Here is a 25,644-nt window from a genome sequence, read left to right on the forward strand (position 1 = left end):
CAATTTAAATTTGTTTTCTTTTTATCAATCTGAGTTTCTCCACTTTTTCTCACCCTATTTTCTATGCCATTGAATATTTTTTAAAACTATATTCTTGGCACAATTTGGAAAAAAGTTACTCTTGATTAATTCTGATTATCGCAGCTGTTTTTTAGTATTTCAGTTAACATGGTACAGTAAAATTTTCCTAATTTTTTATTTTTGAATTTTAATAAATTCCCATTCAGTAAAAAAATTGATTTGACTTGTAATAATGCTATACAAGGTATTTTTAAAATAGACGAAAACAATTGGGAGTAGGTAGGACACGTCTAATTACGAATAAAATCTAAATAACATTTTTTCCGAAGCTTCTTCTGAAATAAATTTAGTGCTTCAATTTAAATTTCAATTTTTTTTTCTTTTTTTCATTCTAAGTTTTCTCTACTTTTTCTCACCCTATTTTCTATGCCATTGAATATTTTCTAAAACTATATTCTTGGCACAATTTGGAAAAAAGTTACTCTTGATAAATTCTGATTATCGCAGCTGTTTTTTGATATTTCAGTTAACATGGTACAGTAAAATTTTTATAATTTTTTATTTTTGAATTTTAATAAATTCCTATTGAGTAAAAAAATGATTGGACTTATAATAATGTTATACAAAGTATTTTTAATATAGACGAAAACAGTTGGAAGGAGGTAGGACACGTTTAATTACGAATAAAATCTAAATAACATTTTTTTCCGAAGCTTCTGAAATAAATTTAGTTCGACAATTTAAATTACAAATTTCTTTTTTTTTTTCATTTTGAGTTTTCCCCATTTTTTCTCTCTCTATTTTCTATGTCATTGAATATTTTTTAAAACCATTGCACAATTTGGAAAAAAGTTACTCTTGATTAATTTTGATTATCGCAGCTGTTTTCTGATATTTCAGTTAACATGGTAAAGTAAAATTTTCATAATTTTTTATTTGTGAATTCTAATTTATTTCTGTTCAGTAAAAAAATGGAATGGACTTATAATAAAGCAATATAAGATGTTTTTAATATAGACGAAAATAATTGGAAGTAGGTAGGACAGGTCCAATTATGAATAAAATATAAATACATTTGTTTTATTAGAATAATATTTATACGATTTTCCTTGAAAACTGTTTATAATAGTAGTAAAAGTATTTGTATTTTAAAATGTAGTTTATGTCCAAGAAAATATTATTTGTAATTAGGTGTAATAAAAGAAAAAAAATTAAATTCTCAAGTAATAAAAGGTGGAATACTAGGTTAATAGTTATATGATTTTCCTTGAAAACAGTTTTTAAAAGTAACAAAAGTGTTGTATTTTAAAATGTGGTTTATGTCCAAGAAAATAAATAAGAACGCTGGTCATCAATTACCTACTGTCGGGTTATTCTGCTGATGAATGCCTGTTAGCAACCTTTCTCCTACAAATTACTTAAAGTACATAATCGTGGGGAAAATAGCAGTGAACAAAGATTTATTGTCTTAAATTTAGTTTCCTAACAGATTATTTTGAGTCTGAAGAAAAGACATATTCGTTCTTTAAATACTCTGGTCAGAAATCAATAAATGGCAAGTATCAAATTAAAATGATTAATAATGAGTATTTGCAAAATATGTTAATTATAGTTGGTCCCAGTATATGTTTATAGTTTCATATTGTGTTTGATTGTTTAATATGTTCTTGATTACAGCCATTAGTGAGATTTAATTGTCCAGGGCTTTATGAATTCAGTTTCGCCTAGTTATACAAATAACATTGAAACATAGTCAGGAGTTTGTATTTTATGCAGAATGGTATTTAATAATTTATAATTGAATAATATGAACTAGAACTGTTGTATTAAGATTTTACCTCAATGAAAACTGTTTTCCATTACAAAAATTAAATTAGTCGTAATCGATTAGACAAGACAATAGATGTTGGAAATGTGAATTAAAGCGACCGTGAGGCAGTGCAACTCAAATTAAACTTTAATCGGTTTGTGAAATCAACAAAATTACTCAAAATCATTAATGTAATTGGTCTGCGTACAATTCAATTACTTTCAGACCTATAATTTTGCTTTATTATAATTAAGATGTTGCCTGTGAATGTGCAACATAAAGTGTTACTAAATATTTTAGTAAATACTATGATTAGTTATCTCTGTTGTTTCAGTTTTAGCCCAGTACAGAATGGAACAGGATGTAATCAAAAAAGAGGAGAAGAAAGCAAGACTGATGAGAGAAACGATACCCTTCTACTTATCGAAGTTTGAAAAACACCTCTCTGAAAACGGGGGCTATTCGGTTGGAAACGACGTAAGTAAAATTTCAATTTAAGTGTTACAAAGGAAGATTGAGAGAGATTTTACTGAGAAATATGCCGAAATTATCTTGTAAAATATTAATTAAAATCGTCGGAATCACGATCGGTTTGTCTGAATTGTATTCATTAAATTTAATTTAAACTACCTGTTTTTTTGAAGTTTTTATAAGTGTACGAAAAATCTGTATTGTGTTTGCAAATTCCGTTATTGATTGCCAATTATAATATTTTATTTTAAATTGGTGTTATAAAAATTATGCAAATTATTTACTACACTGCTGTTTTTGCGTAATGTTACTGTTGCTACTATTTTATATGCGTATGAATGTATAGAAACAGTTTATTTTAATAATGTGCAATTTTAGTAAGTGTTTTAAATTTAATATTAAAATCATGTATAACAGAAATCTATCAATCGATTCATTATTTTTTTCGATGTGTCTTAACTTATGGTTTAGTCAAGAAAATTACTTAACGGCTTTTGTAGAAATATCCATATTTTGAATTTAAAAAATCTGGTACTATCAACGATATTAGGAAAGTTGGAAAAGATAATCCGTTTTATTAATTTTTACGGACAAAATTTGCATCATGATTTATCTAAATAATTCATTAGAAGTTTATAATAATTAGAAGTAACATTTTTTTTCCCTTAAACCGTATATTATTATATTATATTTTATTGAATTCTACATCTAATTGGCCGCATTTTGAATCGTTTTCCTATCTTCTTTTGAAAGATTTAGTTTTACAAATAAATTTCACAGATGGAATTATTTACTTAAACGTCTGAAAGAATTCTTTCAAGAGAGGTATATGGGAACACTTTTAGTTATGAAAGTGAGAATGTTGGTAAATGTATATATTGCAATTCTAAACACGTCAATCTTCAATTTGTATTGGATCTGATTAATTGACTGGAGTCTTTAATATTAAAATGTTAAATAAATATTTCTTAATGGAATTAGCATAAAATGTTCCACCACACCATTCGTCGCAGAATACAAAAATATCTAAAATTTCGTGTGAAGTAGTATTATGTATTTTTTATGCGATATTATGTCTTCCTGATGGAATCCTGTAAAAGTTCAAGTTCATTGATCTAGTACACGTTATAAGTTGGATTATAAGATTATCCTATTAGAAGCTATCAATAGTATTTCATTAATCTTCTTTCTACTTTAAATGCCAACTTTCAAATCACCATAAATTTATAAACTTTTTATTTTTTATTTTTTGTAGCATACATATAGATAAGATGAATAATATTTACTGATGTGTTACTAAAAATATGTGCTTTAGATGATTTTAGTTTTATCTTAAATATACGTTTTTAATATCATTTTGTTTATTTTCGTGTTATCGATATTTTGTATAAAAATATTCAGAGAGATTAATTTGTACGTATTCACATTGTTTGTTAAACATGAAATTGGAAACCATTCAAAGCCCGCTGTGACAATACGTGTTTTTTCACATTCTCACTGGAAAAATGGAAATACCAAACACTGTATAAATCTATGTAAATATTCATTTTAGCTATGGGGCATGTCACAACATATTAATAGAGAGTTTAATAGAGCATAAAATTTATACGACGAGTGGTGTGAATATTTTGTGTTGCTTACTTTTAAAATTAGATATATAAATTGAAAAGAATTAATTAAATAAATTTAAACACTAAACACTCTATTCAATATTCTAGAATACCCCCAATATTTATCTTTTTAAATAAAATTTTTATGTCACAAATTTTATTATTCCATTTATGAAATTAATTTTAAAAAACTTAATGATATAGATAAGGGATAAAAGATATAAAAAACTATTTAAAATGAAATGCCAAAATTAACTTAAAAATAATTATTTTATAATAATATTATTGCATTTTAGAATTCTATGTACAATTCTTGATCTTCTGAATTTTAAATCTTTTGTCTATCTTCAATTGTTTTTGAGATATATTTCCTTTAAAAATGTTTCACACATGTATTAATTAATTAATTGTAATAATGAATATACGTTTATAAAAGAGTATTCTAGCAATTAATGATATTTTCGAATGATACCACCATAAAATGTGCAAATCTTTTGATTCTCCAGTAATATATTAAAACATACTGTGTTAAAATAAATATTTAAGGAATATAGAGAAGAAAATCAGAATATAGGATTAAATTACACGTCGAATTGTGTGGTGGTCTCATTTAAAATAGAGCATTTAAAATGGAAAAAGTAAATAAAAACACTAAACATGTTTAATATTTTGGAATATTATTAATCTCTTCAATTAAATAAAAAAATGTGAAGTATTTTTGTTATTTCTGTATATTAGTATACAAACTTGACACTTATAATACAAATTGAAGACTGACTTATTCATAATTGTAATATATAAGATTACAAGAATGCTGACACATCGTTACTAAAATGGATTCAAATTCCAGTGCTTCCTCATATGACTTCAAATTTTAATCATTTCTTATTTCAATAGATATCTACTTGCATACTTGCAATTTTATGAAAATATCTGAATGTGTTCTAAAATAAAATAGATATTACCAATAGCGAATGACGGTAATTTAAAATAAATTAGTGGTTATGAAAAATAAATTCAAATCATTGTTTATCAATAATTTTTTGTTAAAAAATTGTTTATTCTAGTTATGCTCTTTCATTAAATTAAAGTTATATAATAAAAATTAATTAAAAATGAACTAATAATGCTTAGTTGAGCCAAGCTATTATAATTGATTTTTTTTCTGTTCTGTTATTTGTGATTTCAATATTTATTTTAAATTAAAAATTAATAAAGTAACCTATTTATAAAATGGCATTGAAAAATCAATGACAAAATGATTATTTATCATTTTTAATTTGGGAAAGTAAATCTCAACTTTAGATTCATTCTTCTCCTACCAACTAATTGTGAATTGTATAACAATTAAAAAACGTTTTATGACCTGTAATACACTTATTATTTTAATAAAATACCACATAAATATTTCTAAGTAGATTAAAAAATATAAAATAATACATTTTTCAACTGTTTTATTGATATAAAATATTTTTATATCGTATCCACTCTAAATGAGGAAAACTTTTCCGACCATTTAAATGTGGAAGCATTCTCCGGATACCCCGGAACAATCCTCGATGAATTCCGAACGAATACAAATTCACAATATCTATTGTTTTATTCAGAGCAGTGTGCGAAAAAATTCGTCCGTTCACTAAGCGCAAGGCCTTATATTCCAGATAACTTGGTGCGATTTCGTTTTCGCCGTCTCGCTGGAAAACTTCGAGCACATATTCGGCAAGGCCGCGCTGGATCAGTATCCAGCCTTGAAGGGCCTCAAGAACCGGGTCTACGCCATACCGAACATCGCTGCGTGGGTGGCGAGGCGACCGGTCACCGAATCGTAAAAAAGGTGAATATACATATCGGTTCAGGAACATAACATATGTTGGTTTAGATGGAGCTTACACGGTCGGTATTATCGATGCAATTTTTAGAAGTTTTAAAGTAACACTAGTTTAAAAATTACAACTTTTTAAATATAGGAATTTGCTCTTAAATTAATTAATAAAGGTGCGTGTGTGTTTTCCAATTCATCATTTCATTTACATTGGTTCTGAAGGTCCCAAAAACTAACCACCGATTGAGATTAATAACATTTTGTTAAAAAGACAATTAAATTACTCGTACAACGACACATAATTGGTTTCTATCAGAAGGAAAATAGTTGAATTTCAGCAGATTAAATTTCATGCATTTTTTCACGATTTCAACCGCTTTCGCCATTTATGTCATTCTTTTTAAGAACAAATAATTCCTCTCTCGCAATTTATACATTTTTAATCGGTAGTTTGTCCACTTACAAATATTTTAAGCTCTGGTAGACCATGATCGGATTTAAAATGAAAATGCTGTGACGGAGAGAAAAATAAATTCTTAAATTTACTGAAAAATTTCTATATATTTCACTCATTTAAACTTTATGAACGGCATTAACTTGAACTTTTATTTTTCTATCGATGGAATATTTCAGTACAAGAAACTGGCGTGATTGTTCGTCATTTAATCAACTCTGAAGCTACGATATTTTCTTTCCACATCAACCATGTGATGATGGAACTATTCACCTTGTTAATTGCTTTGACTAACTAGATTTTCAAGAAGAAAACTAAATGACTTAAATTATAATTAAATCACTAAATCGAAATTCAGTATATTGGTATAAATATATCTTAGAATGAATTAATTAACTAATAATGAAAACCAAGCATATAAGTTTGTTGTTATTCTCGATATTTTTCATTCAAGTAAACACAATAAATCGATGACAAATGCATAACTGATAGAATCTATAAATTCAGTCGTAGTATATTTAAAGTGTCTGCTTCCTGAAAAACATATTTCTGATAATAACAAAGAGTTCAATTTATGTGTATATTTCAGAATATCATTATTATATTGTATTGTGTGTAATATTTGAGCAGATGTTATATTCTGTAATTTATCAAAGTGTTTGTTATAAAATTTCTCCCAATTAGCACGCTTTTATGTTAGACAGGCACTATTAAATTGATAGTTGACTCATAATATAGTTTTCACACTTAACAAGATCTAACACTTACACTGTATTCTCTGGCGTACCGCAGGGATCTAACTTGGGACCCCTATTATTCCCTTTATTCATCAATGACTTGTTGATTTTGGTTTTATGCTGTACTCTAACCTATGCTGATAAACTGAAGCTATATTATCGATAGTATTGTACAAACCCTTACTCTTCAAAGGGATATTGACACTTGGCATGGTATCAGAGTAACAACCTCCAACTAAATGTAAAAAAATGCTTTATTGTAAGTTGCACCTTGCTGTAAAGATCTGGACCTTTTTATTTGACAACGAATTATCTTTTGTGCTTCAAATAATGGAAGTTTCTACATCAGCTTCCAAGATCTTGGGATTTATCTTACAAAACTGCAAATTGTTGAATTCTCAAATTGCATTACAGACTCTGTTTTCTGCACTAGTACGAAGCAAATTGGAGTATTGCAGTATCGTCTGGAATCCCATTTAATTTGCTATCAAAGTAGTCTGGAATCTATTCAACGAGCTACCTTAAGTACTTGAGTTTTCCTAAGAACAATGTATACCCTGCTCTTAATACCGGTCACAATCTATTGCTGTAAGAACAATCTATGGATTCACTGCTAGTAAGAGTAGAAAAACCGTTAGCAAAGTTTTTTGTTAATATATTACAGGGTAAAATTGATTTATCTTATACACTAGACAACATTGGATTTAACGTGCCAAGACTTAATTCAAGAAGCAACGTTTCTCTCACATACCAAGACATGGAACCTATGTACAGAAATGTAGATGATGTATTATTTTATAAGAATATATTTTAATTTGTTGTTGTGTCAATTTTAAGTTAATTCTGTTGGACATAAATAAATTTTAATATTATTATTATTATAACGAGGATGAATTCAATAAATATTTGAATGCAGTTCACTTAAAAGCATTCCATGGAGTCGTTAACAAGTTATTGGGGCGATACAAATGTCCCAATTACGTCTGATAAGCTATTAAAGCACAACACAATGGATACACACGAGTGGCAATGTTTCAATTAATGCTGATCTAACTCAGGGTTTCACCATTTTTACGTAATGGTTGTTGAAAAGAGGTAGAATGTCAGCTGGAATATATTTATTCTTGAACGATAGAGTCTTTAACCTCAAGTTCAGATTTGAAGATGAAACCTGACTTCAAAGAGTGATATATTTTGTTGTGAGTTTTGGAAAGGTTACTTGACATCAAACGCTATTGAATGTTTCTCCCTTCCGCACGAATTTCAAGTCTTCACATGTGAAATATATATTTTTCCCAAAATGATCATATACCTCCCACACGTGAAATTAAATTTGTGGGCGCCTCAATGAACTGACGGTCCTTTAAAACGTTATAATTTCATTCAATATTATTTCCATCAATATTTTACTCAGACGGGCACATATTGATCTATATTAATATCGAAGCCATAATATTGACAGTGTTAGCTTGCTCCTTAATATATTTTATATAACAGCTTATTTACAACATGTACTGAAATTTAATTGTCTACAAATTGTTGTTTTTATGTAATACTGAGTCAAATAATTTACATAGAATTGCCTATGCCTTCAGATCGCTCCCAACATTAAGGAGTATGGGCAACTATCGTCTCTTGCTCTCTCCCCATCTGAAAACTCCACGACACCATATCTTCTGGAACAAAGGTGAGAACTAAACTACAGCTTTATTTTTAAATTTTCTACTTCGTGTAAGTGTTACATAAATAAGTTGTAGTTCTTACAAATACGAGTTAATGTTAGAACTTCCAGATAATTTATTATATTATATTACTCACGCAAAACATACCAGTGAGCTGACGTACCAAAACAATCACACATGTAATGGCAACAATAATTAACAACAGGGTAGATTTAAATCAAAACTAGAAACTTATTATTTTGTGTAGTGATTCTGTGATACCAAATTTATTTTTCGATAATAATCAAAATGATTAAAATATTTGAATATAATATAAAAAATTATCTAACCTAGAAAGCCATTAAATGTTTTTATGTTAAACAAGGAAATAGGTATCATAGATGTACTAGAGAGAAGTATGTATATGTGTTCAAAATAAATAAGAAACTTGGTGTAAATGATGATGTAAACTGCTATGAAAACAATAATCATTTGTACATAGCAATGATATTATACATAAATGTAATTAATATATTATATAGATGAAGCACGCTATTTTATTACATTTGTATATTAAATTTATATTTATACAATACATTGTAACAATATTTTATTGTATTATTATTTATAGTTTAGTTAGTTTCTGTATTAAGTTGTAAAGTGACCAAAATTTAAATTTTGTATTATACTAATACAATACTTACTATATTTTTTAATCAACTGGGAGATTATTTCTTCATGTTAATATTATCTTCTTTAAAATTATAAAATGTGTGAAATGCCATTTAAAATAAAATGAAAAATGCTATAGTGTATTAATACAAATCTTTGGATTTGTTTAACTGTTAAATGAAATATACCATATAATACGTATAACAAAATAAAAAATGTAGATCTCGTTCTCAGTTCAGTAGTTATTTTTGCGAAAACATATCATTCCTGTGGATGGAGACACATTGCTTGTATAAAAATGTATTTGTATGTATGATTAGATCGTTAGATTTGTTGAAATGTGAATTATTTTAATAAATGTTATGCATAATTTAATACTTTTATTATTTTTTTTAAATTTGCCCTAACTTGCTTATCATTAATTAAACATATGTTGATCCTTTGTGACGTGATATGATCAAACAATAGTTTTGATTGTTGTGCATATATTAAATATTGGCGAAAATACAGAGGTAAGTAAGCTTAAGCATATATTAAAATTTGGAATATTCCTGGCAGATATTTAATTTCACGGAAATGAACTCAAATTCGTTTATATTTCTTCCGGAAAGATCGATTTAGGTTACGACATTGCGCCAGCAATTTTGGAAACGTGACTTTAAGACTTTTAAATTGATGGGAACAATTGGAAATAAATGGGAAAGAAGAATTTAATAGTCTTAAAGTAGCACAATATATTTATATTACTTTTAAATTAAAAAGTCTATGGAATTGAAGCGAAGAGTAGCTCAATATACAGTGACATTTCAAACCATTTTAATTCTATTTTTATCTAATGTTTAATGAAAAGAGTAAACTTTAGCCAGTGAATATGATTCAGTGTTAAGGGCAAACAATGGACATGACATGACTGCCGACTCAAACATTTTAAAAATGCATGAAATACCATGTTTGAAGCAGGCTCTATTTTTAATCGATGAAATGCACTTGACCTCCTTCAAGCTTTAATAGTTCTTGTAGTGGGTGCATCGCAATTCTACCAGAAATGTTGTCAGTGTGGCAACAAATAAAACAATTATATAATATTACATGATAACGTATATTATCTTATTTTATGAAAATAAAATTAATAATAAATAATAAATTTCGGGAAATATACCTTTTTCGTTGGCCTATTAGTAAACAAAAAATAACGCTTATTTTAAATCTATTTACAAAATTAACTTAAAATTAGTATAAATACCACAGTCAAACAGATGGTGAACCATCCAATCCAATGCTTCAATTTGCTTTTTCAGGCAAACATTTCATTCGATCACAGCAAAATAAAAAACACAGCACAATATATAATACAGAGTAACGGAAAATTACCAAGCAACTTCTCATTAATTTCTACTTTATAATTCTCCAAAAACAGTTGTGTCTTTTAGACAGCCTCATTCTCAGGCACGGCAACTGATTTTCTCGACCTAATTGATCCCCTGTTGATCATGCTGGATCTAATCTCCCCTCTGAATGATGCCCGAATTGAGCCTCTGGTTGAAGGAGTTCTTGTAAATGTAGATTTTGGTTCTGTTTGTTTTTCTTCGTCATCTACTTTTCTAGAATTTTAAAAAGGAATTTGTATTATAATTTAAGCATTGTCAACTATCTCTTACTTTATGCAGGGGAAGTCCCAAATCTTTTGTCCTAAACCAAAGTTTTCACCATCCTGTAATGTCTGTGGTAATTCCTGATCTAAAGTTTCTGGTAAAAATAAGGCCAATATTCCTCCAATTATTCCCAAAATTCCCAAGATGAACAGTGGCAAAGAAACCGAGACATTTGCCTAAAATAAATAAAATAAGTTAGGAAAACCTTAGGAATATAAAGTTATACGTCGTGAAAAGGAATAAGGAGACATAATGCTTACCAAGTATACTACAAATGGAGCCAGTATACTGGCAACATATCCCATTATGTGAATCAGCGCAACTCCTTGGGCCCGTACGACAGTTGGCAATAACTCAGCGGCATACTGAAGTCCAATATTGTAAGATATATTGACGGCAAATCTACCCAATATAGCTAGGGTAGCAGATGGAATGCCTACAAAACGAAATTATGGTTATACGGGAGTTGCGGTATTTAGTAAAGCCAATACAATATGATTTATTTTATACGTATTTTAAATCAATAGTAAAAAGTTACTTTAGCACTTAAAATAAATTAATTTGAATGTTGTTTATAAATTTGTTGATTATCATATTTTTTATTAGATACATTTAACATTTAATGATATCTTACCAAGAGGAACTGCAGTAGCTAGTAAACTGAAAATTCCACTAATAACCATAGAACCACAAGCCAGCCATCTTCTACCCCATACATCCAAAACCATCGTCAAAAATGTATCGGCAGGAAATTCAGTTGCACTGGCGATAGTGAAGGTTAAGAAGATATCCAGCCCAAGTGTTCCAACATTTCTTACATGGCCATCGAAAACTAAAGAAATGGCCATCCATAATAAAATAAGGATTATGGTGATCTTTCTGAGACGTGGAGTCTTAAACAGATCCAGTACCGTGTAATTCTTATCCATTTCATCTTCTTTTTGGGCTTTTACGCAACTAGTCTGTAATTAAAATTTTATTAATTCAAAAATAATATTTGTGAATCTGTGCACTTACTCTAAATTGTTTATAAATGTCTTCTCCAACGTTGGTCCTGTTAATTTTCTCAAATTTCCGAAGAATGCCAATAGCTTTATCAAATTTACCTTTAGATACCAGCCATCTAAACATATAAATAATTAATAAAAACAAAAGAAACTAACTAAGGCACTTCATTACCTGGCTGATTCTGGTACAACCCAAGGTGTCAAAATGGCTAGAGCAAGAGGAGCCGACGTAACATAACACAGAACCTTCCAGTCAGCCACGTAGTAAGCTATCCAAGGCAGAATAGAGGCGGCGAAAGTGAAAAAGATGGCAATGGACATGTTGGCCACAAATGTCCTCCATTTCGGACCGACATACTCCAAAACTGCAGCAATAAATCAACTATGAATTGTGTTGCAATTTAGGGATACTTGAAATATATGGGACACATTAAGCGTTATGGGTATATTTGTCACACTCAGACTTGGAAATTTGAATTTCTAATGTGACAGTTATGATTACATGAAAGAAATTATATTTGTATAATTATCAAATTGTTTCGTCTAGTATTAAGCGAAAGGGTCGACGTAATTTTAGAAAATATGTCAGGGTTACAGGAATAGTCTGAAAAAGATCAGTTTATGATGTCTGACATTAATCATACTTCTTGGTAATTTAAAATTCAAGAGATACATTAATTACCATTACTTTGCTTTAAAGCGGATTTACTATTTTTTGTTGTTCCCGTAAGTTAATCGTAATCTATTCAGTATAGTTGCAATAATAAAACGTAAACATGGTTCAGTGATTTTAATTTCAACATCACTTAATTGTGGTGCAAAATTCTTATTTGTTCATTCAAAATTTACTTCGCATAGGTAATTAATTCCTTCCTGAATTCAATTAGTCACACCTTTGTTGATATACTTTTTATACCACACTTACTATAATATATATAGTTTACGAATACAATCCCACTAAATATAATTCAAGGTTAGTTCACACCGAATACTTATCAAGATTTTTTAACAGGAAGTAATTCAGTAGCGAAAAAAGGTAGTTTTAATTATAGAGTATTACTTTGTTAAACGAAGAGGTTTGTTTAATAAATTTTCAAGTTCAAAATATTGTATTCACCAATTACCCCCCAAAATGCTGAAGGCTGGTGTATATTATACTTTTTAGAACGTTTTAGGTCAAGGTTTAAGAATAATGCAGATAAAATTTTAGAAATGACAATAGACTTTTTGTGCATGTCATATTAAGCTTAATTATTTCATAATTGTGACCATGTACATTTGTTGTCAATTTTAAGGACTACTTAAACAATTAACGAAGGTAAAAATTTAGAGAAAATTGTTATGAGAAGTTATATAGAGGTAATTTAATGCAATAAGAAAACTAATTGGGCAATAAAAATATGAACTTACCTAAGATATACATCATGGTGAAGCAGTTATCGAAAGCCATGCCAACTAAAAATCTGCATACACAAAAAGACCAGAATGACGTGCAGAAGGCGGTGGCAATGCCTCCGATTAACCCGGCCAGATTGGTTCCGACGAGAGCTGGAATTCTTCCCATTCTATCAGCAATCCATCCGAATACCAAGCCGCCCAATATGGCACCGCAAAAGAAAATCGACTGAGCTGTGTGGGGCAATGCCGAATTGTCACAGACCCAGTTTTGCTGAAAATTAACAATATCAATTATATTTCCTAATTTTTTTTTTTTTAAATATAGGAAAATATTTGAAGGCTTGAAGTTGATCGTAAAAGCCGATTAAATTATTACTTTCAATGATTTATAGCTCAAAATTCACGTAAAAATTATGTATTTATTGTTATCCAATTAATTCGCCTTGAACATAATTAAAGAGTACTGTATTCGTACTTATTCATCCGTTGGATATTTTTAGACAAACAAGACATAACAATACTAGACAAAGTAAATTTGTTGCTGGTGAAGACAGGTTTTTAAACACGTTTGAAAGGCGTTTGCGAAATGATACTCTTGACACTTATTCAGATAATAAATAAATAATACCCTCCGAGAGATTTATCTAAGGTTATCGTTTTATTTATTTGACACAATTATTATTAGGTGAAAGTCCATTTTGCATAATAATTTTCAGTTAAACCGGGATGTGACCTATATAAGAGCCAATTTCACACTGGCTTTGAGCTATTTTAATGTGATATGTTCAAGTATCATCGAACGATGGGTCGAGCTACATGTTAGACATGGTGTTATCAATTTATAATGCAGATGCAACATTGAATGATAAACGATCAGATTAATTTTATTGCTGCATAACCGTCACATCCACAGGACCATAAATCACCTTTAATAGGAAGCACACAACACTTAGGAGACTGCTTTGTTATGAACGTTAATCCAAAGATATTTGACATCAAATGACCTCATTCATTTAAAACTTACTGATTAAAATTTACCCTTTAAAATGTTTAAAAATTAGTTTTCAGTCCAGTATGTAGGACTATGAGTATCAGGACGGAAATTTACCTCACAAATGGGTTAAAAATAAAAATATATAAGAAAATAAGAGGCAATAAAAATATCATCCCTAAATTATTTGTTGAGAGGAGTCTTTTATAAGGAACACCTAAGATTTTATTGTACTCTTCATATGTAGAAGTTTATATCACACAAGGGATTAAAAATAAAACTAAAATATAAGAAAATGAGATGCAATAAAAATATTAATCTAAAATTGAAAACCTGAATTTTAATATACTGATAATATGTTATTATCAAGAAATTGAGACTTAAGAAAACCTCACAAAGGGGGTTAAAGGTAAAAATATACCTTATGTATACTATAAAATATGTATTATAGTAATTGTTATATTATTTCTAAGGCTTTACTTACTTCGGTAGCAATAGATGAATATGGCACTTCGGTCATATTATACTCCCAACCGCTTCTGCACGGAATGATGGGCCATTTTTGATCAGCCTTCTTGACGCCATCCAGTAAAACTTGCGTGTAATTGACATCGTACATATGACACCTGTCTAGACCATCTGCTCCTGAAGGAATTGCAAGTGCAATCCTGAAAGAAAGTTAATAATTTGTGTCAATCAACGTATAACTACAAATGTAAATACTTTTACAATATATTTCCATAGTTTGGCTGTGAATAAAAATATGTTTCAATATGACAAGAATGTGTCGGAAAATGTTCTTTGATCTGCAACTTTCAATAAAATTTTGTCTCGCGTGCCACTTACCCAGTATATATTTATAAGGCGTTTTATTTTGATGTGTGTTAACGTTTTCGCGATAATGTACAAGCGACAAGGTCTGTGCAATAATAACTTCGCCACTTTAAATTTATATCGGAGAATAAGCACTTAAAGAGCAACGGGCACAATAAATTTTCAAGTTGATCTTGATATATTAAGCAACAAGCTTCTTTCAGATAAATTCTACAATTGAATCAAGGATAATGTCACGTTTCTCAACTCGCCGCAATTTGCGACGTTGAAAAACGATAAAAACGCATTAAAAATGATCTGTTTGTTGCAGAAATTGAAAATCTAGGTTTTGATCATTAAATTGACTTATAATAAATAATTAAGGTTACATAATAATAAGTTTGCTTCCACCTTTTCATTTAATTGCAAATTTTAAATTAATTATGAAAATTACACGTCTAATAACTCCAGAGATCTTGACCTTCATGGCCACTATTAAGAATCTGCACCTTTTACTTAATTCGTCATAAATTATACCTATTATACATAAGTCTGCAAACAAGATTTATTCCTTCTATTTAAATGGCATCTTTTTATTTTAGAATACTTTCAAATAACTCAAATTGTTACATATTTTAACGTCAGTAATAAGAGTATGCGTTATGATAATTTATTTTGCTTATTCAGTTACAGTTAAATCTATTAGTATATAATAAATTTAAATAATTTTCAATTCAAATAAGAATGAATGTAAATATTCAACTGTAAATTTCCATTACATCTGCACACTGGAAATAGGATTTACAACGCAACATGTAGGTACTCTAAAGATGTTATATATCTTCATAATTTAGTTGATTTGCATGACATTAAGCTTAAGTGATGACGATGGTCATCAACATCGTTTAAATTGTTGAGTATTAATAGATCAAAATTGTCATATTTGAAACGAATATTTAAATAATTACGACAAAGATGCACATAATATTATATCAGTTTATTATTTTAATTAATTAGTTGAAATTATTTATTTGTTCCACCAATTAACTCATTTACAATAATTAATCATATACACCATTGTGTTGTTTTATAGTTTAACGTAATTACAAATAATTTATATTTCATTCAATTGTCTATAATGAATAAATAAGTTATCGTAAAAAGGTAAAAGGATATAAAACTCTTATCCTGAATAATTTATTTTCTGCTGGGTAAGGCATTGTTGATGCTAATAGCGGTACGTTTAATTGATAATTACCAACATTCAAGGTTCTGAAACACATCTTTTCACCAATTTATGGTAGACAGGCACTGGTAATTTATAGTTATGGTACTCCTAACAGTATAATTGTCAATGTTTCAAGGATTAATGTTACCGAACAAAACTGTATCTGAAAAATCGATTTCACTAAATACGGTTACAAAGTTATTTCACTATTACTCTTATATACAGAGGAAAGCACTTTGTGGAAAGTCTTCTATTACTTTATACAGATTTAAAAGCTTTAAAATTTCTGAACGTTTTCTATTAAGGACGAACTTAATCCTCATAAATTATGAGTAAAAGAATATTTAGCTTCTTTATTTTAATTTAATCTAAATGCCTAAAGTATTATGCAAAATACACCACAGTTTTTTTCAAGGATTATTTGAATTTCTTAGATTAAATTCATTTTTACCAGTTGATTATATTAATCGAGACTCTGTGAGTACTCGATGATATCAGGACTTGGTTATTCAACCACTTATTATTCAATTTGCTTAAGAATTTGGAACAGATTTTGTTTTTTCAGACGACACAGCCCAACCTCACCGTGCAAGACGTTAAATTGGGTGTTGCAAAATCAGTATTCGCATGCAGTGGCCTCCTTCTCCACATTGCAATACTATTGAACGTATGGGTTCATTTCCAAAAACATTTACACTTGAAACTAATAGTCTTAAAATTTAGAGGGGCTTGTTAATGATTTTAAAGAAATTAGTTATTTTCAGTCAATCAAGAGGTGTGGAAGCTGTTCGTAGACCAAAGTGATATACCAAATATCGTGGGGGTAAGTTTAGCAGGTAAATTTCCCAAATAATCGTTCAAGATCAGTATTGAAATCAAGTGACCGGTTGTACATATTTTGGTTCCAATTACAATCGAAGGAGGGATGTTTATTAAGCAAAAGTAAAACATAATTGTTTTTTATACTGTCAACAAAACTGTGTAAACTGAAAATTTGCCTTTCCTAACAAATAATAATAGATTAATGTATTTTTAGAAATGAAAACTTCTTTACCTGCGTTTGGTACTTTTTGGTAAGGAAATATTATGCGTTCGTGTCATTGACATGATCATGACTGGCGCATGCGCAGTGTGCTGTGCGCCTTAGACACTTTTTAGATGGGAGACATCTCGTACGTTCGCGTCACCGACATGCTTATACCAATATATCTGTAGCTATACAGTTAACATTATCGAAAACTCAGTACTACAAAACATAAAACGACAATCAATGCCGCTTTTACGCGTTACTTAGATTTTGAATCAATTATTTTCATTTCTTACTTTAGTTACCATAAGCATATTGTATCTTTTTTAGAACAAAATGAAATAATTGAAAGTATAAAAAGTCTAAGAATTGTTGAAATTAATGATGACAATGATGAAAATAATTTTAATAATGTTAAAAATCAAGCACATTAAAATTTAAGTAAATACAAATAGTATCCATAAATATGATTGTATATTAATTGTTAATTCAATTGAATTATATTTATATTTTGTCATGATCTTGTACATCCTGTAATATATTTAAATAATAAAAAAACATATAAATATGCATAAAATTGTTGCCCGAAGTGTCAATAGATGTGAAAACCAGATTGATGTTGATAAATTTAATTCAAACATTATGAAATTTCAAATTTTTATACTAAAAGTTCTAAGTTTTCACTTCTATCGGCAGTCTCTATAACTGCCAACTTTAAATTTTTTTTAATTTATGCAAGAGATTACATTGGTGTTCTTATTTTTTTAAATAATTCATATTATCCACTTGAAAAGACGGGTAAAGTGTTCAGAATGGGTCAGTGACAACTGGTAAAAACGTAACAGACATAAAAAAGTGATAAATTCTAAATGCAAAAAGCAGAAAATTGACCTCTAATATGTTTTACAAGTTCAATAACATGACATGTTGGTCACAACTCAGTTACCCCGTCACAAATCGTTTCATTTTAGCCATTAACCTGTCAGAGGTACAAATTTTTTAGCGATTGAGAAATGCAAAAATTATCATGGTGTAAATAATGTGTGTCGACTTTTTCCTTTGCGGTAAATCTTTATTTGTCTTAATTTCACAACAAAAGTCACTTTAGTGTTTGTGCGACCATGGATTGTATAATTTATAATGCTTATTCAGGTGAAATAGATAATTTAGTACACTGCAGCTATTTATGACTGATCTAATAAATAATTATCTTTTACAGATATATTAATCATGTCATAATATGCGAATGTATTAAATTTTTTAATATTTGCAATCACAGGAAGTGTCAAATCAATTAAATTCCATTCATTTGATCAAATTTTATTGACCTTAGTCGAAGCAGTATATACGTAATGCTCCAGTAATTGTAATTCAGTAATTAGCTTATTATAAAAATAAATCTAATTGCATAAAGCAGAAATGACAGCACACCTTACGCATACGTCCCTTTTGAAATCCGCATGATATGTCATTGTCAAGACAATTACAAGTTTAGATGCAAAAAGTATCTTATTACCGCAATGTTTGTTCTCGCATTTATTGCCATTAAATTAAGTTACATTCTCTTCATTTACAACATGTTGTAACATAATTACATTATTATAATTTAAAAAATTATTAATTCACCGTGAACTTGTTATTTGACCCTGAGGTAAATGTATTCAACACTTGGAGATCCATTTTATTTCAAATTTATGTCCTGTCGTGATATATTATGGCTGAAAATCTTAATTGTGTTTCGAAAACATGTTTGGTATTCGACATTATCAATTTGTTATCAATTTTAATTCATAATTGAACCGTGACGAATAGATTTTTACAGCTACAAATATTAAAATACCTTCAGTGAATTTGATATTGAAAAGTATTTCAATGTATATCAAAAATGTGTGTATATAAGTGTTTGTTAAGTGAATCACTTGTATAACATTTAGCTACTCTGTCAGGATGTATAAAATTGATAAGGTTCGATAGTACGCATTTATTATTTCCGGCTAATCAACTGATTCGTAAATGGTGATATGTCGTAATTCCTTCACTCACTTAGCATAATTCACCTTGCCTGAGATATGCCCATAATTAAGTGTAAGTAGTGCAAGATCGCCCATAAAGAACAAGTCTTCTTGTTCTAAAACTCGATTTCCCAACATACACTTTATTTGTTAAATAAATATAATCCAAGGTTCAAAGAGTTCGCTGAACATATGTCGTTTGTATTTGGCAATCCTAATTAATAGGTACATATTAAAATTTTGGACTTATAAATGCAATAAATAAATCGATTTGTAATTAATTAACCTATATCGCTAATTGGCAAATAATTGATTATTTATTATTGCTTGTTGGTTAACAGTTTTGCTGGCAACAAAGTGATGATGATCTAGCATGGATTCTTTCAACCGTACGCAAAAGGTCATTAAAAAAATAACCATTTCCAATTAATTATGGACGCAATTATCATCATCCACGATAAATGATCTCATAAGTTACAGATACGCTGCACGTATCAATAATTTTCTTGTCAGACACACTTCATGATTGATAAAACTTGACAATAATTAAATTTTGAATAATAATAAACGTTTTCCGCACCATTGACTCGTATCCTACGTAAAAAAAATCGACTCGCTGATTAAGAGGATGTTAGTAGTTCCAATTAATATACGGTCACTGTAATTAGAGCATATCACGTACAATTTAGAATTATTAATATTTCTAAATACTAATGCTCACTGATACATTACACATATTAATCGACGTTTATTACCGTATCAATTACAAACGATATTAAACCGATCAATCTTAGATTTTTTGCTGCTTACGCCTTTTATAATGCAGTCGTTTCTTTTTTTAGCTGTTGTTTATATTAAATTCCGTCATGTGGAAAACGGACACCCACTAGCACGAGGCATTTCCAATTAAATCACTCTTTACTCGGATATTTTTCAAATTAAATTGTTCCGAGGGTTATTTACTTTAAATTGACCTATTTAAAACAAAAAATAATTAACATAGGTTGTTGCTGTACTTGCATTACCCCATCCCTTATCCTGTTACAGCCGATACAATTATTATGAGCTAATCTGGACATTAATGTTTGAGTTTGTGTACATGTATGATTGCAAATTGATCTCCAAATACAGAACTGCACTTCCTCATAACCCTGTAAATGCAACTACACTGCCAATTATATTAAATAAATTTATTGCATTGCAATTTTTTGATATGTGTATAAAACAATTTCATAAGCTTGATATTTAGAAACTCGTTCTTTTTAAATCCTTGAGTGCATGTGAGAAATAATTGTGTCTGTGTGATTAATGAGTAACAAACAGTAAATTACGTGATAAGCATCGTTTTATTGGGTAATTTTAATTATTGGTTATTAGCAATAGGCGATTGATATTATAAATGTATTGTGTCTTGTCAATAGCAGCATTTATTGACTTTGGCCAATGGCAAATCGGTAAAATAATCCTGGTTCAAAAGCGCAAAATAATTAAATGGCAAAGGTAAACAAATAAAATTGAACACACACAACACGTGAAATTTTAATGTCTGTAAATACATCTATTTTCGGTTTGATTTCGGATGGGGTTTTTACGCAGCGAGTTGGAGGAGATAAAATGTAGAAATTTATTTAGAAAGCTCAGTTTTTTGATTGTTCATTCTGCTTACTTATTATTCAGTCTTTCGCTCCTTGTTAAGTCTGAGAATTACCTCAAACCCGTGGTAAATTCCAAACTTCTTCGTTCTGTGACGTCAAAGAATTATTTAAGCGAAACAGAAGTAACCGGTTTCGTAATTGGCAACTCTATAAATATGCATATTGAACTGCTGTGTGTATTTACTACTATTTTGTCGGGGATTTCAGTTAATTGAGAGATTGAATATATGTAGGTTTGTAACAGAACGGAATTTATGATGTGTATCTAGTACTAATGATCGTAATAAATTATTTTCTTAATATGAAGCTAGCCACTACTCACTGATGGCAAGTACTAGTAGTAGTAGTAGTAATAAATTTTTAAATCTAGGTATTTAAAGAGCGAGTTTTTGTCCACAATTCCATAATTGTTCTGCGTGATTACGGTTTACTGAAAAAGGTAAATCTAGCTTCTTTACACTCTGATTGTTTCTGCAATCATTCCGAAGTGTCTCGAAGTAAATTGCAATTGAACTTGCTGAAAATATGTCAGTGTTGAATTGATTACACCTGCGAACATGCAGAAATGCATATGATCGCATGTGTTTTAGATATACGAACCATAATAAGTGTTAAAATAATTAAACTGACCCCTGTCTGTAATTAAAGATTATGTTAAAGATGGTTACAAGGATACTATTTATGTACAGAATACAGAAATAAAATACAATATACATTGTTATATATAATAAGTACATTTTGTAACAGTACATTTTTATGACATTATAATGGTAAATCAATGTGTGAACTAACTTATTTGAATAATACAATGTAACAAAATTAAAAACTAACAATCTTCTGTGCATTGTAATGTTGCATTTATAAATATTTATTCAAACGTCGTTCTTTTGCCAACTATTTTTATATGTGATGGCACATATTAATTATAACATTTTATTCTTAACTATTAAAAATATTTAAATCACATTACTGACCTGCCACTGCTAGTAATATTTTTTAATTCCGGTACCCAACACCAATGTTGAGGAACAAGTGTGATAAAAATTTGCGTAAAATAAACACACACCACAAACACATTCGCCGGTAACATGAGCACGAAGAGTATTTTTTGATAAATTCCGAATTCTCCGACCAATGGTAAAATAGAATCATAATCAAATGATTTTTCCATTTTCAATTACCATAAAATTTTGACCTATACGCGTAACACTGGATATCAATCTTAATAAAAGTTATAAAATTACGCTGCTAATTTGTAACTTTTATAACGTGTTAGATACATTGTAAATATATCATAAATCACTCGTATCATTTGCTTCAATTTATGTTTTTTTATGATGAAAGTTTTAGTATATTTATTACTATAAACATCGGGTTTAGAAATCCGTATGTCTAAAAATGTTTTAAAATTATATTTATTTATTTTTTCATATATTTTTAAATATTTATAAAAAAATAAGATTTATTTAGTATTTGCTAATGATAAGATTAGCTCTCACTAATTTTTGACGTCATAAAATAATTGAATTTACCTAATATATCCAAGTGTGAAAACAAATTTTTCAAGCTAAATTTTATTTTTAATTCTATACATTTCAACATTGTGATTGTAAATTTTGTCTTAATAAAATCTTTATCGATAATTATTATTTTTATGTCTTAAAGTTTGTGTTATGTTATTTTCTATATATTTTTGAATACTTTTTAAATAAATTAGACCTATTGTTTTATTATTAATTATTATTATTATTTGTATTCCATGTCTCAAAATTGTAACAATTATTTATATACTTTTTTATTTAATTTTAGTATTCTTTAAATAAATTAGACTTATTCAGTCTTATAATTAAATTTACAAATATATATATATATATATATATATATATATATATATATATATATATATATATATATATATGTATATATATAGAAAAATATCAATTTAAGTTTTATTATTAATAATAATAATATTAAATCCTTATAATTCAACATGCTTGAATTTGATGAAGTTTTGAAGTCTTTCTCGTTAATTATTAATTGTATTTTATATATTTAAAGTTTTAAAAATATATTTATTTGTTTATTTTTTATATATTTTTATATATTCTTTAAATAAATTAGACCTAATATTTCTTAATGAAGTCTTTATTAATAATTATTATTATTATCATTTATATTTCATAAGTCTCAAAATTTTAAATAATATATTTAATTATTTTTTCATTTATTTTTTAGTAATCTCTAAATAAATTAGTATTTGTTCATGATAAAAGTCACTTTCACAAACTTCTGATATTATTATAATTGATATAAAAAAACTCAATCTAAATTTTATTTATTTAAATAAATTAGACCTATTGTTGTTAATAAAGTATTTATTATTAATTATTATTATTGTTTGTATTTCATGTCTCAAAATTTCAAAAATTATTTATATATTTATGTTTTTCACTTATTTTTAGTATTATTTAAATAAATTAGATGCATTTAATATTTATTAATGATTAACTTTCACTAATTTTTAACAATATTATTATTGTAAATGTTAAGGCTTTCGTAACCATTGTTTTCATATATATAGATATGAATATTATAATTGAATTCACCTTAATCCATAATTTATTGATATAAAAAATATCAATTTTATTTTTTTTTAATTCTTTTTACATCAACAGTTTAATGAATATTCTTTAAATAAGTTATACATAATGTTTCTTAAGTCTTTATTATTAATTATTACTAATATTATTTGTAGTTAAAAAAATATGTTTAATTATTTTTATATTTATATTTTAGTATTCTTTAAATAAATTAGACATTGTTAATGTTAAGATTCACTTTCACTTATATACTTATATATTTTAACATTGTTCTGGAGTTTGATGAATTGTGTCTTAATAAAATCTTTATTATTAATGATTATTATTATTATATAATTATTCTTACATTTCCTACACACTTCTTTTTTATATTATATTTATTAAATTTTGTTTTATTAGTTAAATTTAAGATGGGAATTTAATATAGTATATAAGAAATTATTAACTTTTTCAAAATTAATTTAATATTAATTTTTATTTTATTGTTAAATTGCATTTAACATATATTTTAGTATTTTGTTTTTAATAAAGTTAACTTATTAATTTCTGACATTATTATTACACAATTCAATTTACTCTAATCTAATATATTGAAATTTTATTTCTTTGTTGATTCTTTATACTTCAACATTATACTTAACTTTGATGAATAGTGTATTGATAAATTATTTGTTTTTCATTATTTTTTAAATGCCTACACTATAAAAGTATGTTATTTATTTTATTTATTATTTATCATTTTTTAGTTTTATTAGTTAAATTTAAGATATTGATATGAGCGTAATATGTGGTTTAATATTTGAAAATTATAACTTATTTTATTTTACTTTTAATGTCCTACCTTTCTTCGATGGTTAAGTTCGCCAACTCCGGAACAGAGCACCAATGTTGCTCGGGAATCAGGGTAATAAAAATCTGCGAGAAATAAACCCAGGCCACGAAAAAGGCAAACGGAATCATCAGCAGGAACAAAATCTTCTGATAGATCCCGAATTCCCCAATGTGCGGCAACAAATCATCAAACTCGAAAGCGTCATCCTCATTTTTCGCTACGGCCTTCGTGTCAACATCATTCTTGACGTCTTCGGCGACGAATGCCGGGTTCGCGTATCCCTTCTGAACCAGTTCCAAACCCTTGTCGACCGCATCGGCATCTTCCCCGATGTTCGGTATCTTCTCTTGGGGCGGCATTTTACTAAGTTCAGTTCAATAAAGGCCACAAATTACCACGACACAAGAGCACGTCAACACCGGTCGGACACGTTTCGACGATCAGGCTAACCCCTCGAGGTAAATCCCAATCGCTGATGATTTAGACTAAAGTTGGAGTCAAAGACTCGCATGTTTTTATAGGTAGCGAGTTGAGGTCGACGTTTAATTGTGGAATTCCCTTCCACCGAAATGTACCAGACCGCTAGAGGCTACAACTGGCTGCCGCCCATGTCGCTGCCTTTGCTCGGCTTTCTTCATCAATGGGAAACGTGTGCTGCTTCTGTGTAACTTGCGTAGTTACGGTAATTTTCGCCGGGAAGTGATACGGTATGAGTGATAGGGTTTCACCGACGTGTGACTAGGCTCATTAAAATGATGATTTGTTTATAGTGTAGTACGTGGGACACGCGAATGTTATTTGATGTGGTTAAATATAAAAAATCTTCTGTTGTATGTTATATTCTTTCTAAATTTTTTATCTTTACGATTATTTTATTAATATTAAAATTATATTCAATATTATTATTTTTTATTTTACTATTATAAATGTATAGGTTTATGGAAATGTAAATATAAACTATTATTATTGTAAAAAATTACCAGTGATAGTGGTGGTGATGATAAAACTATCCCCATCACCATCACCATCACCATCACTATCACTATCGTTATCACTATTGCTGTTATTATTATTATTATAGAATTATTGTTTTCATGATAATTTATCGTGTGTTCATTTAAAAAAATTGTTAAATTTTAAAATGATCTTTTTTATCTGACACTCATGGACA

The 25,644-nt window shown here is 28.3% G+C and overlaps 2 protein-coding genes across 3 annotated transcripts in view; one reads left to right on the top strand and one right to left on the bottom strand.

The window, feature by feature from the left end:
* The window catches only part of LOC109595883 (glutathione S-transferase), a 30,595-nt gene extending 21,313 nt beyond the window's left edge, over nucleotides 1-9,282 (top strand). Inside the window, exons 4-6 of one of the 2 annotated variants that reach the window (XM_020011321.2) lie at nucleotides 2,166-2,308; nucleotides 5,574-5,746; nucleotides 8,521-9,282. In XM_020011321.2, coding sequence (XP_019866880.1) covers nucleotides 2,166-2,308; nucleotides 5,574-5,741 — 311 coding nt within the window. In that variant the 3' untranslated portion in view covers nucleotides 5,742-5,746; nucleotides 8,521-9,282. The remainder of the gene's footprint in view (nucleotides 1-2,165; nucleotides 2,309-5,573; nucleotides 5,747-8,520) is intronic. The other variant, XM_049962861.1, reaches the window with a different exon arrangement.
* A 1,062-nt stretch (nucleotides 9,283-10,344) lies between these two features.
* On the bottom strand, nucleotides 10,345-24,934 carry LOC109595882 (organic cation transporter protein). Its single transcript, XM_020011320.2, has 9 exons — nucleotides 24,483-24,934; nucleotides 14,791-14,974; nucleotides 13,328-13,586; nucleotides 12,090-12,282; nucleotides 11,928-12,033; nucleotides 11,545-11,872; nucleotides 11,171-11,346; nucleotides 10,917-11,086; nucleotides 10,345-10,859 (listed from the first exon to the last, which is right to left on the bottom strand). Exons 1-9 carry the CDS (start codon nucleotides 24,830-24,832, stop codon nucleotides 10,685-10,687), a joined length of 1,941 nt encoding a protein of 646 aa, XP_019866879.2. The 5' UTR covers nucleotides 24,833-24,934; the 3' UTR covers nucleotides 10,345-10,684.
* Nucleotides 24,935-25,644: the final 710 nt, after the last annotated feature.

This window comes from Aethina tumida, chromosome 2 (genome assembly GCF_024364675.1).
Source record: "Aethina tumida isolate Nest 87 chromosome 2, icAetTumi1.1, whole genome shotgun sequence".
Taxonomy (NCBI): Eukaryota; Metazoa; Arthropoda; class Insecta; order Coleoptera; family Nitidulidae; genus Aethina; species Aethina tumida.

Bases quoted from the DNA above. Each gene is read 5' to 3' on its own strand.
- LOC109595882 (XM_020011320.2), bottom strand. From the start codon at position 24,832: ATGCCGCCCCAAGAGAAGATACCGAACATCGGGGAAGATGCCGATGCG. The intron at 14,975-24,482 runs GTAGGACATTAA...ACTTTCTTTCAG, and splicing joins AACTTAACCATCGAAGAAAG to GATTGCACTTGCAATTCCTT. The intron at 12,283-13,327 runs GTAAGTTCATAT...TTATTGCTGCAG, and splicing joins CACCATGATGTATATCTTAG to TTTTGGAGTATGTCGGTCCG.